Raw genomic sequence first — 20046 nt, 5'->3', positions numbered from 1 at the left:
CTAGAATTCTCTTACTCCAGACGGTCACATAGCTTGCTTTCTCCTCCCTCTGTTTAAATGTCATCTCAGAGAAGCCTTCCCTGATCAAGCTCAACCGGCACTCTCCATTCCCTGCCCCTGCTTCATCTTCTCCAGAGCATTCATCACCATCTGATATGCTATATATTTTACTTATATTTTATAAATATAATTTTTACATAAATAAAATAACAACTTAAAGTGTAAGCTCTCTAGTAAGCTCCCACTGGCAAGGAATTTTTTTTAATCTGTTTTGTGTACTGCTGCATCTACTGCTCCTAAGACAGCAGGTGCTTAATAAATATTTGTAGGATGACTGTACTACGTGCTAGGCAGACAGACTTGACTAAAATATTGTTCCTCCTATTCAGATGGTAACAGTATCCATGATTATTGTTCCTCAGGTAAAATCAAGCTCATCAAATTGTCTACATTAGGGTCCTTGTCAGTGTGGGGATGTAGTCAACCTTATTAAATCATTTCCAAAACTTCTTTATTTTTTAAATTGAAGTATAATTGATTTAGAATATATTAGTTTCAGGTGTATGGCATAGTGATTCAGTATTTTTACGGATTATACCCCACTAAATGTTATTACAAGATAATGACTATAGTCCCCTGTGCTATACAACATATACTTGTTGCTTATCTATTTTATACATAGTCATTTGTATCTCTTAAACCCGTACCCCTATTGTGCCCTTCCCCCCTTCCCTCACCCCTCTGGTAACCACTAGTTTGTTTTCTATATCTGTGAGTCTGTTTCTGTTTTGCTTTATACATTCATTTGTATTATTTTTTAGATTCCACATATAAATGATATCATACAGTATTTGTTTTTCTCTGACTTATTTCAGTAAGCATAATATTTTGTAGCTCCATCCATGTTGTTGCAAATGGCAGAATTTCATTCTTTTTTTATGGCTGAGTAATAATCCATTTTATATAACCTATATACCGCATCTTCTTTATCCATTCATCTGCTGATGGACACTTGAGTTTCTCCACATCTTGGTTATTATAAATAGTGCTGCTATGAACACTGGGGTGCATGTATCTTTCCAAATTAGTGTTTTCATTTTTTTCTGCATATATTGGAAATGGATATAGTGGGATTGCTGGATCATATGGTAGTGCTATTTTTAGTTTTTTGAGGAACTTCTGTACTGTTTTCCATAGTGGCTGCACCAGTTTACATTCCCACCAACACTGCACAAGGGTTCCCTCTTCTCCACACCCTCTCCAACACAGACCAAAACTTCTTTAGAGAAGCAAATTTAAACACTCTCCATAGGAAGTGCACATATACCTAGAGGCTAGTTTAAGCAGAATACAAAACTCAAATGAAGACTAGGAAATAAATTTGAAAAAAGGTGGGAAAGTAAAAATGTTGTTGATAATATTCTCAACAAAGCTGAAGCCAGGTAGAGTATATCCCTTCTGCCAAAGCTTTATAGCGTCAATATTCATAACCTCCAAAAGCATTCTGCTGTATTTTAAACATATATTACATATGACAACAATTTCCTATAAAATATCTTTCTTTTAGCATTCTATTAATGAAATATATTTCCACCAAATGTCATCACTTTTTTATGACTTAGACAATAAGATAGTAAAAATAATTTTTCAAAAAAACTTTTCCTAACTGACCTTAAAGTCATATTGATTGTATTTAGCACCCCAACATCAATTTCATGTGGAATACTTTCTTGTGCAATGAATAATACAAAAGTAGAAATCATTCTGTTTAAAAACAGCCAATAAGTGCCTTTCCTCCTGACTTCTGCTTCTTTTCTTAATTGAGAAAGATGTTGCATAATCTTACCATCATGATTCTAAAGACTGAAGTGATTGATGGAGAAGCTGCCTTAACTACCAAATTCACCAAAAGGAAGAGAATGAAAAGAGTTCAGTCACTGATACTTCACTGCAAAGTCAAAGAACCGCATGAGGGAAACAGGAGCTGCTCTGAATACATACTCTAATAGGTAATAATACTCATTTCTTAAATTTGCATTTCCTCTTTACCAATAAATATTTGGTATTGTTTGTTTGGTACCAGAAACAACAGGAAGAGGCATGGAAAAAACAAAGAAGATATGATATTTTTCTAGTTCTTTCTATTCCATACAAAAGTTGGCATTTAAATTCTTTTATAAGTTAGATATGATATTTTTATATTAAGCCTTATCAGTCAAGGCTTCCAAATAAATTCATCCAACCAACCTAATGAACATCATATGACCCTTTCTAAGAACAAAGCAGGCCCTCTGTTAGTTTTAGGTTTGGGCTCCTTGACCAGAATATGTTACACGCATCATTAAAATGGTATACAACACCAGACTCAAAAGGAGGCTCTGCTTTCACTGGCAAAATTTTCTTTTTCATTGGCTTCAGAACATCAAACCCATCACAGGCTTCTTGGAAATTTTATCAGCTCTCTTAGTAAATCAGGAGTCACATTGTGCAAAGGCAAAAGCAGCTTAAAATTTTAATTCCATGACTTGAGATGGCAGCCAGCCTCTTCCCAAACCCCTTTGCCCAAGTAGCTCCTGTCTGCTGAAACTCCAGCCAAGAGTGAAGCATTACAGGAATTTAATCAAAGTAAAATTGAGTCATCTGATCTGGAAATTCATTTTTAGTTTCAAAACTTGGAGGTGGAAGAGTCTTCTGAGGTCATCTTGGGAATAGGGAATGGGGCTCCAAGGTGAGGGTCTGTTGTATGGTGTACCCACAATCTCACAGCTGGAGGAGCGGAGTTATAGGTAAAACTCCAGCCTCCCAACTCCTCATCCAACTCTTCCCACTAGAATGTATGACCTCCTGTGGAGGGATGGCCAATTTGATTATTTGTAAGTGGGGAGATTTGGACTCAATCTTAAAAAGAATTAATTTTCAGGTTTTATTTTTTAACTGAGGGTAACGAGTGACCATGAATAAGGATAAATAATCCAGCCTTTGGGAAATATATCAGCCCCAGACTATTTTGTGAGTAACTTGTCCTAAAAGCAATGGATCATTCTGGAGAAAATTAATCCTGTAACAGGCAATGAGGTTGGCTTTAGATGAAGTAAGGGAAAATAAATATTCTTTTTTTTTTCCCTCTGGGCTAGAAGTGGTCTGTCCCTTGGTATATATAAAGGAGATGTCTGTAACATTTTTTAGTGCTGAGAAATAAGCTGTTCCTAGCTGGGCAGAGACTGAATGGGGGCAAGGCAGGAGACACCACAGGAGAGAGCCTAAAGCAAGTCAACCACAGAGGGGACCATGCTCCCTTGCCATTTTCTCTGAACCATCAGTAAAGCCTCATTAAAAGTTACAGCTAATACCTATTGCTATGCTCTAAAAATCTCAACAAGATACATGCACAAAGATGTTCAGTGCAGCACTGTCTATAAAAGCCATCAAGCAAAGTATCTATCAAAAAGGATTATTAGGGCTTCCCTGGTGGCGCAGTGGTTGAGAATCTGCCTGCCAATGCAGGGAACACGGGTTCGAGCCCTGGTCTGGGAAGATCCCACGTCCCGCGGAGCAACTAGGCCCGTGAGCCACAACTACTGAGCCTGCGCGTCTGGAGCTTGTGCTCCGCAAGGAGAGGCCACGACAGTGAGAGGCCCACGCACCGCGATGAAGAGTGGTCCCCGCTCGCCGCAACCAGAGAAAGCCCTTGCACGGAAACGAAGACCCAACACAGCCAAAAATAAATAAATAAATTAATTAATTAATTTTAAAAAAAACCCACCAGCTTAAAAATAATGATAATAATAAAATAAATAAATTTTTTAAAAAAATGATTATTAAGTCAGGTGTGGTGAAACCATCTGCTTGAACACTATGAAGTCATTTTAAAAAATGAGCTATATCTGCAGGTACTAAGATGGAACAACATCAAGATATATTATGTGAAAAAGGCCAAGTGTTTTTCTAAGTAAGCAGGTAGGTAGATCACCATTTTATAGGTAATAGATTGATTTTAGTGTCCCAGTACACACATAACTGTTCTCTAGAAAAGAATCTCAAGAAACTGGTAATAGTGGTTACTTCAGAGGATGAGGACCTTTCACGTCTCATTTATGTTATTTAAATTATTCTTTTAAATCTAAGTATATGTGTATATCCCTCTTTTACGTCAAAAGAGTTTCTCTGGACAGTTATATTATAGCTCTTAGAATTAAAAAAGAAGCTTTTACCTTTTTAGTTTTCATTTAATTTTCTAAGTTGCACCTTGGTCTCACTTATGCTCTGGGGAAGAGCCTCTAGCCACGCTTAGCTCAAAGCAGCTCAGGGAGACTATGGCCAGACTGGGTGGGGGTGGGCGAGGCGACCAGAAGCCCCAGCAAAAGAGCAGTGCTCAAGGACGTTGTCTACACCAAGGCAGCAGGGTTGCAGCCAAGCTGGATGTCCAAACTTAAGACACGTGAGACAATACCTTAGGAAACTCTTGGAAATAGCTGAAGGATGCTTTGAAGGGGATTAATTTGTAGCTGCAAATGCAGTGGGCGACACAACAACATACCCAATATGCACCCCAGTGTCCTTGACACATTCCAGAACCCCGTGACAGGTGGCAATGAGGCGTGTGGGTGTGAGGAGGATAAAGGGAGGAGAGGGTCAGGGTCCCTGGGGTACACATCACCTTGTAGGAAAACGAAACGCAGGGGCAGGAGGGGTGAAATCGCATATCAGAGCAACCACGTCAGTGTCCAGCTTCAATCCTTCCAGAACCCAGCCCACTGAAGAACACAATGGATGGGGTTAGAATCTGCATGTCAAACACTCCTTGCCCAAGTAGGAAAAACTGTGTCCTTGATCAGGTTTAAGAGCAAAGGCATATGACGAAATGAACTTTCAAGTCATATTCAACTTGAGTTCAACCAAAAGGACTGAGAAATCCTAGGACAGCCCCTTCTCCTTCTACCCCTCTTCCTATGTTTGTGCATCCCACCAGACTGTGGATTTCATGCACGGCAACCTTTCTTCTCCCAATCTCTCAATAACTGTTCATTGAATGGTACTCAGCTTCAGGCTCTGGGGTGGGCTAGGATCTGGGAGTGCACTTATAACACTCGGTTTCTGGCTTCTCAGAATTTACAGTCTAGGAGAGGATAGAGCCACTTAGACAACTCTGCACAGTTTAGTGTCATTGACTAGACACTAAAATGAAAAAGTCTGGGGAGAGGAAGTGTAACCATTAGAGGAAGAGCAGAGTTTACCACCAAGTTCAAAATGTATTTATTAGCAGAGAAATCAGGGCAAAAGGATGCCTCCAAAGCAAGCCCCGATTTAATCAAAGGGATTCAGAGAAATCAGGCAGGCTAATCTCCAAGAATAATAGGAGGCTCACTTAAGTCAAATGTTCTGAGCACCAGCAAGTAAATATCCTTTATCACTTTAGGCAGCTTGGCTCTGGGAGGAGAAAAGGCTGAGATAAATGAGTTCATTAGACTGCCCATTCTAGCCCAGCTCCAAGTGTTCCTTTGTCCCCTTTTTCAGCAGGAATAGAGCATCCCAACCATGTCACCTCTTTTTCTATGGTAAATGTGTGCCAGTGTCACTGGGTAGCCTAATATTAACCTTAAAGTAGATGACCACTTAGTGCCATTCCTACAACTGTCAAGAAAAGGGATAAAGCCTCTGACCACACTATCCTAAGGAACGTGAATGTTCTGGAAGACAGGGAAGAATGGGAGTGATGGTGGCCTTCCAATTTCAGATATCAAACCTAGGTCCAACGAGGCCTCTCTGAGGCAGGGCCTATGCTGTACCCCTTGCATTTGGTAGTGAAAACCCTCCCTCTGTGTTTGTGAAATGAGGGGTGAAGGCTGTCCTCAGAATTTGCCTGGCCTGCTTTGTACAGAGAGTGAAACTTCAGTGAGGTTCTCAGGGGAACCCTAACACTAACACTGTCAAAGCATTTGCCACGCTCTCTAAAAGACCCCAGTAGTGCCCCCCCAGCCCATCTCTGCCTCTTCTCCGGCTACCTGCTGGCTGGACCTTCCTGGTGCAGGTGGTCAGGTCGAGTCAGCTCTGCTGGGGCCTTGTGATGCAAGCCAGAAGGCAGGGTGGGGTATTTTTAACCATACAGAATTCTTTCCATATTTTTATATAGTTAGATGTATCTACATTTTCTTTTATGACTTCTGAGCTTTGTAGTCTGTATGAAAGGTCAGGAATCTTCTAACATCCTCATAAATTTACCTGTGTTTTCTTCTAGGACCACTATTGTTTCATTTATTTTACACTTAATGATTTACTACACTAGGAATTGTGTGCCTGGTGTAAGAAATAAGGGGTCCAGATTTCTTTGTTCTAAATAGCCGGCTGTACCCATATCATTTATTGGATCTCCTCACACCTCAAAAAGCCACTTTTCTATAATTAAATTCCATACACACTTGTTTACTGTACTCTGTAATCTTTTCCCACTATTCTCATTTCTCTCCAATACTTAACTGTTTTAATTATTGCAGTTTCATATTACATTTTAATATCTGATAGAGCTAACCCTCCCTTAACTACACCTCTTTCTCAGAGTTTCATAAATTTCATTTTGCAAAACGAATAATAGTATCATTTTGCCATGTCTCTAAAAAAAGATTCTGTTGGCATTTTAATCGAGATTTCATTTCTTTTGTAGAGAGATTTAGGGGAAATGAACATTTTTACAACATGGTGTCTTGTTATCCAAGAGCCTAGTAGGTCTCTTCAATGACTTAAATTTTTCATATTTCTCCTCAGGGTAATTTTAACATTTTCCTGATATTGCTCCTGTATGTTACATTTCACTTCAAATGTCTTACTGTTTCATATGCTTAATTAGCATTTTTAAAATTCTAAAAGCATGCTGTGTTTGCAACGCTTTTCCACCATTTCTCCCATTTGGCACTCATTCGTTAAGGTCCCATTCCGGTATCACTTGCTTCGTCAAGTCCTCTTTGGCCCCATGTCCAGTCAAGATGGAGCGGGTCCTTCCTCTGTGCTCCTGCAGCATGTTTTACGTCCCAGCATCACCACTGGTCACACTGTGCTGCACCTTCTGTACACATGCCTCTCACCTCATTAGTCTGGCAGCTCTGCTAGCAGAGGAGCCAGTTAGCACACCCCAAGCCTGGTTTATAGCGAGCGCTCAACGATCAAATCGAATGCATGAACGAATGCCATACCATGCTTCTTCATATTTCGGTAGCATTTTTGCAATGCTAACAGTGATAACACTGATAAATAGTAGAATTTGGAATAATGTGACTGACAGGGTTTTATTTTCCCCTTAAACACAAGCCATGTTTAAAAATGCAGAAAATTATCTCATATGATGAGAAATCATAATTAAGAAGTGAAAACTAGATGCATTATTTTTCTGGCATGTATTTCAGCCTCATGTAAAGAGGCAGCACTGTGGTGGATAACATATACTCTGGCACGAACAAGACCTGAATTTAAATCCTGTATCAACCACTTATTAGCTAGGTGATATCAGGCAAGCGTCTTCACTTCTCTGTGCCTCATTTTCTCTATCTGTAAAATGGGCATAATAAAGATCCTCATAATAGAATACCTAAGAGACATCTCAAATTTAAAGGTCCAAAATGCTTGATTCCCCCACTCCCCAAACCTGCTTGTTCGACATGCTTCCCCATTCCAGGAAATGACATGCTATCCTTCCAGCTGCTGAGAAAATGGAGGTATCCACAGTTCTCCCCCTTCTTTTGCTACATGTTTCCCACCCACCCACAAGTCCTATAAGCACTTCCTTAGAAATATTTCCAGAATCCATTGACTTTTCACCAGCTGCTTTCCTACCATCTGGTCCAAGCCACCATCTTCTGTTTTGACCATTGCAGTAAGCTCCTAAATGGTCTTCATGCATCTACCCTTATTCACTACAATCTATTCTCTATATTGTTGACCAAGTGATCCTTTTAAACTATATCAAATCATGTCACAACTCTGCTCAGAACTATCAAGGGCCTCCTATCTCACTCAGTCTCACTCAGAGGAAAACTTCGGTTCTCACAGTGGCCTGTAAGGACCAGTTTGACATAACCACCCCTTCCCCAACTATCTCTCTGACTTCACCTCCATCCCTCTCCTCTACACTCTCTGATCCAGCCACACTGGCCTCCTGCTGGTCCCAAGACACACACACAGGATAGACCTCAACACCTCTGCACTGCTTATCTCACTGCCTAGAAAACCCTTCCGCCAGAATCTGCATGACCTCTCACTTCCTTCGGGTCTCTGCTCACCCGTCACTTTATCAAAGAGGCCTTCCATTATCATCCCGTATGTATAAAATAGCACCTGCCCTGCTCTCTCATCTCCCCACCTCTCTCTCTTCTCTTTGCTCTTCTTTATATTTCTTCCTAGCACTTTACCACTTGTCACATTATATGTTTATTTGGTAAGTGGCTGTCTCACTTCAACACCTAGAATAATTTGAGCCCTTAGTAGGTGTTCAACTAATACTTACTGAATGACCGGACAAATGAACACATTGTTTACAACTCCAATTCTACAGTTTATATAAAGCATCTAACCACTGAATAGATCCTCCTGAAATAAAAAGGAGCTAAGGAACTGGTGAGAAAACTAAACTATCACTGGTGTTCACGCTCATTGCTCACCCAGATGCTTAAACGAATCAAAGTAAAGATTCCCTTGTTTTACACAGAACAAGAGCAACAAAAAAATCTCCCTAGAAGCCATTAGAGACTGCCAACCTAAACTTCTTTTCTACATTTTTTTTAACGTTTAAAAATGATGGCTTCCCCTCCCCTCTCTCCTTCCCCCAGACTCTGGGACTCCTATCCTTCTGTTCATTCTTATTTGGAGCTAAAAGCCAGAAATAGCTGTTTACTTCATTGTCCTCATTTCCCTTCATTGTTACCATTCAGTTCTCTGGTGGCTACTCTCTTGTGGATGTGTTTTTTAAATGAATTCTCAATAAGTTGAGAAAGAAAAGCACGGGTGAAGACCTCAGACACAGTTTTAAGCAAAACATATTATAGGATATTTTCTTGAGGACAAACTATTTATAAATTGACTCTAACATGATTACATACACACCATCAAATATTATTCTCATATGTAATAAAGTTAAAGAGCTGGAGAGAGAACACACAGTACAGAATAAAGAACTTTAATTTATTAAAATGTGAACAAACATAATTACGCATGTACAGCTCTTTCTCCCACAAGCCTAAAAAAGAAATTATCTAACAAAGGACCAAAATCATATGACCTCTAATCAATCAGCAAGTAATTTGGGGATGCTTGACCCACAATTTCTGCTTTCATTTTTATCCTAATGTAGGGCTGAATAATACAAAGGATTTTATGGGTACATCTACTAAATAAGAACTTGCCCACCCAGTAATTATAAAAAAAAAAACACGGACAGACAATTTCCTTATACTGGTAAATACATATTAGATAAATTTTCCAATAAAATAATACAATGTACTGGGGAAATAAACCTTAAATACATTGGCAGAGAGTCATCAAATAAGTAGTGAGTCCAAGAACAGACACAGGTAGACTGAACTACACATTTTAAAGCTGCTTTGAAATTGCACTAACTAGAAGAAACAGCCACTCATTTTAAATGACTATGGAAGACCAAAGGCACATTTCCTTCCCACAATAGTTTTTCTCTAGATAATTGACCCCGATAGAAGAAAACTACTGTGTGAATTACTCCAAAAAAAATTCTAAAAATTCATTTGGGTTTGACTTCATATCAAATGTTATTGTTGGTCTCTAATGGTAATTACACCTGAGCATACCAACTTCCCATGAGAGAACATAGCACAGAAATGTGCTGGATTGATGGGGAGGAGATGGCCAGTCTAGGATTTAAGTTAAATTTTGATGTAGATAATATACAATGTAGCTAACATTACAGGCAAATATTCAGATATTGACAAAAATTCTGTCCTTTGAGACCAAGGAATACACTTCCACCAAAACACATGCTGGCTAGAAACTCTACTAGGTAGGAAGGCCACAATCCCAATTTCCCTGGGATAGCCCCCACTCTGCACCTGTGTTCCAGCATCCCATCAGGTTTAGCATTTGTCCTAGATAGAAGTATCCCATTTGGATGTTAACTTACATGATACATGTAAGTTAGATTAAATGTCAACAATAAATTTTGATCAGTCCTATTTGCTCCAGCCTCATTCAATCACAAATTCTAACACCTTTTAATATTTCTGCACCCAAAAATCATGACAATCCTCACTCCAGAGTGCTCAATAAATATTTGTTAAATGACTTTATTAATTAATATATAGATTTGGAATAAATCTGGCTGCTCTAGAAAAGAGGTTCAATAAATATTAGCTGATTGAATATCATCAAAAGAGAAAAGAGTTAACCCCTGTCCATCACACTGTCTTCTTGCTTGCTGTCAAGAAATTTTCGGATAAATGGTTGGCATTTCTGTTCTTGGGGGAAGGGAGAGAAGAAGTATGCATTTTCTTGGTTCTGGAATCCTGTGTATATCTAACATAAATTTCAACGCCACTAGCTTCTATTCCATTTTCAGTAAAGAAAAATGTGATAATTCAATTTATACTAGCAAATATCTAAGTTAGACTCAAATCTGATATCTCTATTTTCAATTTCTAATAGTCTTGTTTAATCTACATCAATCCCCTATTGCTCTCATATTCTCCCTCTCCCTCTCCCTCTCCCTCACACTTGACTCTCAGAACAATTTCCTCTCCAGTTTGCAAGTGGATTGGTTTTTCTCCTCAGGCTGTTGTCTGTGACAGAATGATGCTGTTTGTGCTCCAAATCGTGAGGTATTTACTAAGGTAGCAAAGAGTACACCCTAACGTGTGGGGGAGAAAACAAGACCTAAAAATGCAAGTGCCCCAGGAGAACCCAAAGAAACACAGGGATTGCTCTATCCATGGAGTGGAGTCATAGGTTCATTTTTAGCCTTGCTACACCGTCACCAAAATGGGTGGACAAGATGGGTTGCAGGAGAGGACCACAAAGCTTCAAAATACTTCTCAAGAAGTCCTCAGGGCAAATGAACAAAATCGGTTCTTTTTGGCACGCACTGCACATTTAGAGAGAGAACAACCCTACCATAATAGGATAGTGAAAGGCAACATGAGCTGTCAACTCCTAGTGACATTATAAAATTTAATAAACATAGACAGACAGCAGGCTCTTGGATGACGTTTATTATGAACTCGAGGAAGGCTCGATAGATATCTATGGGATGGGTGGATGGATGGATGATATTCCTAGAGACTGCTGCTTTAACCAGGGTGAAATGCTGACCACTTACATTCCTTTTCATTTCACTACCATGTAATTAGAAACCAGTGATTAAGCAGATAATGGCACCACAAGTTCAGGACTTAGTAAGTAGCACCTTGGGAATGGAGCAACAAAATGTTAAATTGTATCAAGTGATCAGTACTACCTATGTCAATGGACACTAATATGGATTGAGTTAGAGAAGAACCTGAAACCACAGGCTCATAAAAAAAGAAACATTTCTCCCCTAAAAGATGATGAAGACTAATTTATCATCTCAAAGAGATTGTCCCATAAATTTTACAAAATTTCATCTTTCATTTTAAAGGGCTCTATGAACTAGTGCTGTTTTGTTCTTCTCTAGAACTGAAGGAACTGTTAATGTGCGTGTAAAAATAGGATTGGTTAAGAATGCACACTTCTGGGGGAATGGCCTTGCTCCTTCCCCTGGCTAGAGTCAAACATGTTGCTTGGCTATTCTGCATTCAGCCCTCCTGTATGCCAGCATTCTTTGTCCTGGAATATTCTGATGTCAGGTACAAAACTAAAGATAAGACTCCTAATCTGCCATAAAAAAGGAAACACGAGAGGGGGCTTTGGGCAAAGTTTTTACCTAAAAGGGAATTGTGGTCAGGATAAAATGTAACTCACTGCAGCATAAATTGGCAATAAAATACCATCAATACCATTGTGGGCAGCTGAATAACCAGGAATGAGTTATCTGAATGTACCAAGGACAGACCTCTCACTTCCTTTCTTTACATCTGCACTTCTCTGTCTAGGAAAAGCCTTTGATGGAAAGGCTTACTAGTTCAATGCATCATTCCCTTGTCTTCCCTATTCTTCCTTTCCTCCCCACCACCAATCTTGTAACCCCCTCACATGTCACAGACTCCTTCCTCCCCATATGTCCTGCACTTTCCCTCCTCCGTGTTTTTACCTATGCGATTACTGTTCCTTCTGAAAGGAAGCACATCTTTCAGTATTTTGCCTGCCAAATCCCTACTCATCCTTCAAGATTCAACTCAAATTCCATGTCCTCTGTGAAGTGAAGGCTTCATGTTATCTCCAGTCACAAATTAGTTGAACCTCCCATAGCAGTTTGATGATTCTTATTTGATAATCTTAATCATCTATTCTGGTCAGCTGTGTACATGTACATAACTTTACACACACACACACACACACACACACACACACACACACCTTAGTTTGTATTCCTTTGGGATTGAGAATAACCTTTTTTCATTTTGTATATCTAGTCCCTAACAGAATAAGGCTTGCTGTTGCATTAAGTGATGTAAACTTCCAAATAAGATCAGAAATACATATCTGTTCACAAAATCAGGTATCCAAATAAGAATTTGGTTAATCTTTCAAACACAAAGACACACACATAAAGTAAAATAACTTGGTACTTACAGCTTTAAATATAAGAACTGTTCTAAGAATTGGTTTTACTATAAATTCTAGGACACACATATCAAATGTACTTAGAATCATTGCCATTGGGGAAAAGGGAATGGGATTGAGGGATAGGGATAAAAATATATCAATAAATAAACTGGACAAGGGAGGAGTCTGATGAACTGTTGGTGACAGTAAGCTGTAACCTGAGAAGTATGATTAACTCAACCTTCTCTACATGAGGTCTCAAATTTAAAAAAATATATATATATATATAAATATATATATATATATACACACACATATATATAAAACTCTGTTCAGAGATACAATGCATGAACAATTCAACCTTCTGAAACTCTTTTCTGAAACATGATTCTCCCACCTGTGAGAAACTGATGTCAAAAACTACTTCTCTCATGTAAAAAAAAATCTATTTAATTGGAACCCATTTATTTTAAGTGCAAAAAAGGACTTCCAGGGCTTCCCTGGTGGCGCAGTGGTTGAGAATCTGCCTGCCAGTGCAGGGGACACGGGTTCGAGCCCTGGTCTGGGAAGATCCCACATGCCGCGGAGCAACTGGGCCCGTGAGCCACAACTACTGAGCCTGCGTGTCTGGAGCCTGTGCTCTGCAATAAGAGAGGCCGCGATAGTGAGAGGCCCGCGCACCGCGATGAAGAGTGGACCCCGCTTGCCACAACTAGAGAAAGCCCTTGCACAGAAACGAAGACCCAACATAGCCAAAAATAAATAAATAAATAAATAAATTTATTTTTAAAAAAAAAAGTTAAAAAAGGACTTCCAGGAAGTGTAGTGTGTTGCTGCTTTATTTTTTTTTTAATACTAAAACTTATAATGGCTAGACTTGCCTTTCAAATACATTGTCCTTTTTCTTCAGTTCGGTAAATTGCTTGAGAGTTTTGTAACTCAAAGAGAAGCAAAACTCTAGCCAGAGGCCAGAAAATACAGGCCAGAAAAACGGCCCCCCTATAACACCAAATAAGAAGTCTTAGTGCATTAATCTTTGCAATATCACCATGAAAGAAGCTGATAAAGGTAGAGTGATGCAACTAGAGGTATAACAGGCATGGAGTTACAGGAGGAAGTAAGAGAGAGAAGAAACAGAATGGAAGTCTCCACTTTATCATTTAGCAGATTCATATTTGTTGAGCCCTACTGTAAGCATGGAAGCAGAAGACGTCAGCACAAGTGAGCGTAGCTCTGACTCCTAGAGTCCCTCTGCACCCCAGCCCTATGGAAGAACCACTGTCCAGCACAGGGCTTAGCTGCTACTCTACAAATCTGATGGCAGCCCTCACCTCCTCGCTGCCTTTAGCCAGTACTGCCTGGGACTCAGCTCGGTCTGCCACCAGAACTCCTCATGCCAAAGATATTAAGATATTTGAGGCCGACCATGCCCAACCGTCTCCCTCACTCTTGCAGTCTCAGTCATGGAAAGGACTGACAGGGCCCAGCCTCGCTCATTTCCTCTCCCCCTCATCCTCCCTGCCCTGTGCTTCTTCCCTCCTGCTGCACACTTCCCACCCACCACTGATGACCTTCCACTGTGCTCCCTGGAACCACCCTTCCTTGTAAATGAAAATCCCTACATCCCCAGCCGTTCCACAATCCCTACATCCCCCAGCCCGCCGCACCTCCTCACTCAACTGAGATCTGGCTCCTCTCTCCCTGGCAAACACACCCTCCTGAACCTACATGCCTTCCAGGTTGACATACACAGAACTGTTTCTTTCATGCCCGAGTCTCCCTGGAAAGCCTTTCCCTCCACCCCATCCTTTTTCACCTGGCTAAATCCAACTCATTCTCCAAGAAAATATCCCTGCTTTCTTCAAGAAACCTCACCTGATCTCCTGGTCCTCACCCCCCACGGCTATATTCGGTGCCACTCCTTTGTATCCTCATAACTCTTTCTCTAGCCCACATTATCTCTCTCCTTCTCTCTGCACTCAGCATATCCTTGTATAAATAATATTTACGTATTTGTCTCCCGCACAGAACTATGAGTTCCTTGAGGGTATATGCTGTGTCCTAGTCACTGACTACTGGCACGTAACAGGTGTTCAGTAAATGTTTGTTGAATAAATGAATGAAAATCTACAGTCCTGACTTGAATAAATGAAATGAATACTGGGGATGAAGTGGACATTTTTCTTATTTATTCGATTTTTCTCTCAATCTTTTAAAGCTATATCTACTTGCTATCAGACAACACAAAGACGTGTTCAAAGAAAAGCCAACTCTCTCCCCTCCCTACCCTTGACTTTAACTTTTTTTACTCTTGACTTTTTTTTACCCTTGACTTTTTTTAACCACTGTTGAATGCTTGGTGTGTACTGTTCTATGACCTTCTCTATGCTCATGGCACACCCATATGCACATTTAGAGATTCTTCTCAATTTGTAGAACTGGGATCGCACACATGTATTTCATCATAACACTTGTTCTTTTCCCTTAATAATGTATCATGGCCATCACTCCAGACCAACACATATGGACCTAACTCATTCTTTCTAATAGTTGTATAACAGTCTATAGTATGGATGAACCATGATTTAGTCACTCATTCTCCAATGGATGAGCATTCAGGTTGCTCCTAGTTTTATGGAAATTCTGAAAACAAAGATAGCAAGACCGAGCTAACATTTCTAGAGCATCCATACTTTGCGTTATTTCTCTGCCCGTGCTATGGACTCTATCCTCACATACCTGGACCTATTTTCTCAAGACTCGAGCTCTGAAAACCTAATAAGCTCATAAGCTATCTCTTCTGTGTACAGCGCCAGTTGCTGCCACGCATCTTGTACTGAATAGGTATTTAATATTTATTGAACTGAACCAAAAGCTAACCAGATAGAAACTGCCGGGAAGGATACACAGGATGCACTGTTTGCCATGCTTAATTCCGAGGACTTGGTAGGAAGGGTGTAAAAATAGAAAATTTTCATTTTTAAGTTACTACACTTCTGTTGGAATTTTTAATATAATACTCTATAATTTCAATATTTAAGATATCCATTTATACATTAATATATTTTGATTATACGAATATATTGATAATAAATTTTAGTACATTATTTTTATAACTCAAAAACAGCTTTTTTCCAAAACTTGCTGGACGATACCGAAGCCCTGAGTTAAAAGAAACAAGCTCTAATTCAATAACTCCCAAGTCTGGCTGTACATAAGAATCAACTGAAATTTGCTAAAAATTCAGATTCCCAGGCCTTTCCATGAATATTCCGATTCAGTAGATCTGAAGCAGAGCCCGGTATCAGCATGTTTAATAAATACTCCAGATGATTCTTTGATCCTGCTCTAATCTAATGATGTTTAGAATTACCTGGGGAGCTTTTCACATAGTATATGGATGTTTCGGCACTACCTTTAGAGGTTATGAGCCATTAGACCTGGAATGAGACCCGAGAATCTACATTTTAAAAAGGCTACCTAGATGATTCTTCCCAGGTTTGGAAACTCTTTTCTAAGTGTTATAATTTCCCCCAGTTTGTCAATTCAAAATCAAGACATGATAGCTCCATTTTGGTCTCTAGCAGTTAAAATACAACACCAAGTTAAAAGTCTTTGATGATAGTATTCTAAAAGACCACAAGATGAGGAATGTCTTAGCTGGCCTATCATGAAATTTAAGAATATCTTTTATTGGTAGTTTGAATAATGAATTAAATTTTAGTACTCTCTTTATATCTTAAAGAGAAGATGAATTCAAAAATATTTTTCTCTCTACAATTTTTTAATAAAATTACTTTTCTGTGAGATTCAATGTTCATTTTTTAAATTAATGAGATTTATCTTTCCAAGTATCTAAAGACCTTCCTAATGATAAGTTAGGTATTTAAGTAGACACATTAACTTCCTGACCATAAAAGTTTATCTCTACTTTCAGGAATAGAGATGAGAGCAGATACTAAATTAGAAAAGCATAGTGAAGCTCAGTTCTGAAAACATCTTTTATAAAAAATAAATGGCAAACAGACATCTCTCCACATGAGCTTAATTCAGTAGCTACTATACTAGGCATTCTACTAATCATTCAGAATTGTTTTTTACAAATTCATAAAGATAGAAGTACTTCATAGAAACATAAGAAAAATCTTCAGTCATTGGTAATATCTAGGAAGTTCTGGTCCTCAAAAGTGAAGGAGGAAGAAACAGAGTAGGGATATCAAATTAACAACATCAAGGATCAAGGGCCTTGTTTCCCTCACTTGGTCTTTACCAAATGTCCATGAAGAAGTTCCTAAATGTACTGGGAATTCCAAATGACTTACCTAGGCCATTTCCTTTCAATCTCAAGTATAGGGCATTTTTCTCTCTCAGCAAATCAATGATTGCGATGTTTACTATAATACTCAAAGGACAAGTAATAGAGAAGCACTAAAACAAAGTGGATGTGATCAGAAGTCAGACAGTCCTGGGTAGAAATCAGGATCTGCCACCTACCAAATGTTTGAGCTCAGGTTAAGTTACACAATCTCTCAAAACCTCAGTTCCTTCATCTGTGAAATGGAGAGGTAATAACAGCATCTACTTGAGTCAGTTATTGTGAGGACCAACTGAGGCAATACATGTAAAGTGCCTGACATGTAGTAAGTATGCAGTAACTGATATTTATCATGTTTTTTTCTCCCCTTGCAATATTAGTCAGACTTTAAACTGTCAAATGCAAGATTATCAACATGGAGTTTGAAGGGGAAACAAGAGCGCTAAGTGAAAGATCTGTGTCCGACTCCGAATCATCCTGCTTGAAACCAGGTTCAAGAAGAAATATTCAAGAACCAGGTCCCAAGCCAGGGCTCTAGCCTCTGAATCACTGGGGCATCTTCATTTCATATCCTTGGATAAACCACAGAGACCTTGTAGTAGAAGGGGCCAGAAACAAGGTGAAACTGGGGGGTTACCTAATGAACTTGATGCTTTCTAGGACATACCAAGGTTCCCAGTAGTTAGTTGGCTCCTACGGTGTGCAACGTTTTGTGTACTAAGGGGTTTGGGTGGCGTAAAGCGCATCAGAGGTGCACTCTGACCACAGAGAGTTATACAACCTATGAGAACTAGTCGCCACGTGTTCCTTGTAATACTTAGGACAGAAGTCAGGACCAAAAGCCTCCGTCTGAGAGCACAGTTTAGAGATTATACAGCTGGAGTCGCTCAGAAGATTCCGTACACACACCCAGCCCCTGTAGTCACATGTTTCACCCTCTTTTTTCTTTCTCTAATACACACAAATTTTTAGGCATCATTAGGCAGGTAGTATCTCAGGGTCGCATATCACCTCTGTAGCCCGAGATCTACAAACATAAATTCTGTCATTCCACCCTGCCTGTACCACCCCATTTCCAGGTACGGAACCAACCAACCATATTGCCAGACCCACAAAGACCAGTTTCCTTAAAAGGGAGTTTAAACATTCTGGATAGAATTTACTTTATTCATTACACGCCCCAGAATGAACCTTGAAAAGCATCACTTAATTATCCAACACATTGTTAAATTCCTAAACTCCCCTCAAAAAGCAGGGTTCACCCTTCAGAGTTTAAAAAAAAAAATTACGCTGCAACTCCTCTTAAAGCTTCGGGGTATCAAAAGGGGTGGTACTTATTGCTTAGCAAATATACTTTCTAAACATAATCACTATTTTCCTTAAAGGCTTATGGCAAAGCAACCAAGTCACTTCGTTTTCATTGCTGGCAAGCTGCACAGTGACTTGATCGCTTTAATATTTCACTCATAGTAGCAGCCACTGAGCTATGACTAACCCACTCTCCCAGCATCACCACTGGCTCCAGATGGCAAGAAATACATTCCCTTCACTCTTGGCTGAAAATCAATTCTGATTTTTTTTTTTCTTTCTTTCGCCCAGTTTCACCTGCAGTTAAATCGTTTCACTCCAGGAAGAAAACCGCTGGGGGTGAGGGGAGATTAATGCAAAGAGGAGTACAGGTAGGGAATTTACTTTTTTAAATGAGATGTAAGCACTGCAGCTTTAAATGTTACTGCATCAAGCCCTGGATTCCTTCCGTAACCAAGCTGCAAAATGGTAACAAGAATGGAGGAAAAAAAAAACACCTCTTCCTCCCTCCCGGCCAGCCCTTCAGGCCACTGCCCAGCAGGACTGGCAGCGGCGAGCCCATCCCCCACGCCCTCCCAGCCCAGACGTGCGGCTGGCACAGGTGAGCCAGACACCGACCTCGGCCCTCTGGCTTCGCCCACATCCGGGGGATCAAGGTCAAGGGCGAGGGCTTCCTTACACACACACACACACACACACACACACACACTCCCCGCACACTCCCCCCGCCCCACCCTCGGCCGCCCAGAGCCCAGGGATCCGATGCCAAAGTTTCAGGCCGGGTTGGGGCCGGCAAGGCTCTCGCGGCCCCCGGCCCCCCGCCCTCCGGCACCTGCCCGGCCCGCCCTGGTCCGCGCCTTCCCCGCCGGGCCCGGCGCGGGGTCCGGGGACGGCGCCCACCTGGTCCCCACTCACCCCTTGCGGACATGGTTCAGGCAGCAGGAGTCGAAGCAGGGAGGGCGGCGGAGACACCCGGCAGGGCGTGGGGAGGAAAATCTCGCCGAAACGCACGAGGCGCACCCGCGCCCGCCCGCGTGGGAAGGCGGCTGGCCGCGCGGGGACGCCTCCCGCAAGACACCTGGGCGCCGCTGGGCGCAGCACGGCCGGCGGGCGGGCACCGGCCGGGCGCGGCAGCGCTGACAGCCCGCGGCCCGAGCTGGGCGGGGCCCGCCTCCCCGCCTCCCCGCCTCCCCCGCCCGCCCGGCCGCCCGGCCCACCGGGTCCAGCGGCGGCGAGGACGCGCCTCCAGCTCGGCTGCGGCGCCAGCGCGAGCTTTTGTCCCCGAGCGAGCGTGGTGCGGCGTGTGGTGAGGGCTGCGTCTCCCCTCCCCCGACCCGAGTCCTTGTTGAAAATAATAGTAGTAATAAGACTAGTGCTGCCGCTATGAGTGGCCTTCCAGCCTCCCGCTTTGGTCTCAGAGAAAGAAAGGAGGAAAGAGCTGTTCTCTTCCCTCCCCTAAGTGATGCCCTGGACAGGAGGGGAAGACCACGGTCGCTGGAGGGGCCTGGGCTTCAGTGGGAGGAAGACCTTGGGCGCCCGCCCGCTGGTCAAAACAAAAGTAGCGACCAGTGAGCCCCTTCGAAGTCGGCCGGGTGGGATGGGCGGACTTTTCTTCCTGGGACCCTTGAGGTCATGCAGAGCAGGGCTGACCCAGCTCAGGGTCTTGAGTCAACTGACACTCAAGGAAGGTCTATAAACACATCTGATTTATTGTATCAACTCTGGAGTAT

The 20046-nt window shown here is 41.3% G+C and overlaps 1 protein-coding gene across 2 annotated transcripts in view; it reads right to left on the bottom strand.

Moving 5' to 3' along the window:
- ABLIM1 (actin binding LIM protein 1) overlaps positions 1-19432 on the bottom strand; it is a 328315-nt gene extending 308883 nt beyond the window's left edge. Inside the window, exon 1 of one of the 2 annotated variants that reach the window (XM_036828267.1) lies at positions 19232-19432. In XM_036828267.1, the coding sequence (XP_036684162.1) occupies positions 19232-19244 (13 nt within the window). In that variant the 5' untranslated portion in view covers positions 19245-19432. The remainder of the gene's footprint in view (positions 1-19231) is intronic. The other variant, XM_036828284.1, reaches the window with a different exon arrangement.
- Positions 19433-20046: the final 614 nt, after the last annotated feature.

This window comes from Balaenoptera musculus, chromosome 16 (assembly GCF_009873245.2).
Source record: "Balaenoptera musculus isolate JJ_BM4_2016_0621 chromosome 16, mBalMus1.pri.v3, whole genome shotgun sequence".
Classification (NCBI taxonomy): Eukaryota; Metazoa; Chordata; class Mammalia; order Artiodactyla; family Balaenopteridae; genus Balaenoptera; species Balaenoptera musculus.
This window is presented reverse-complemented; position numbering and strand designations above follow the sequence as displayed.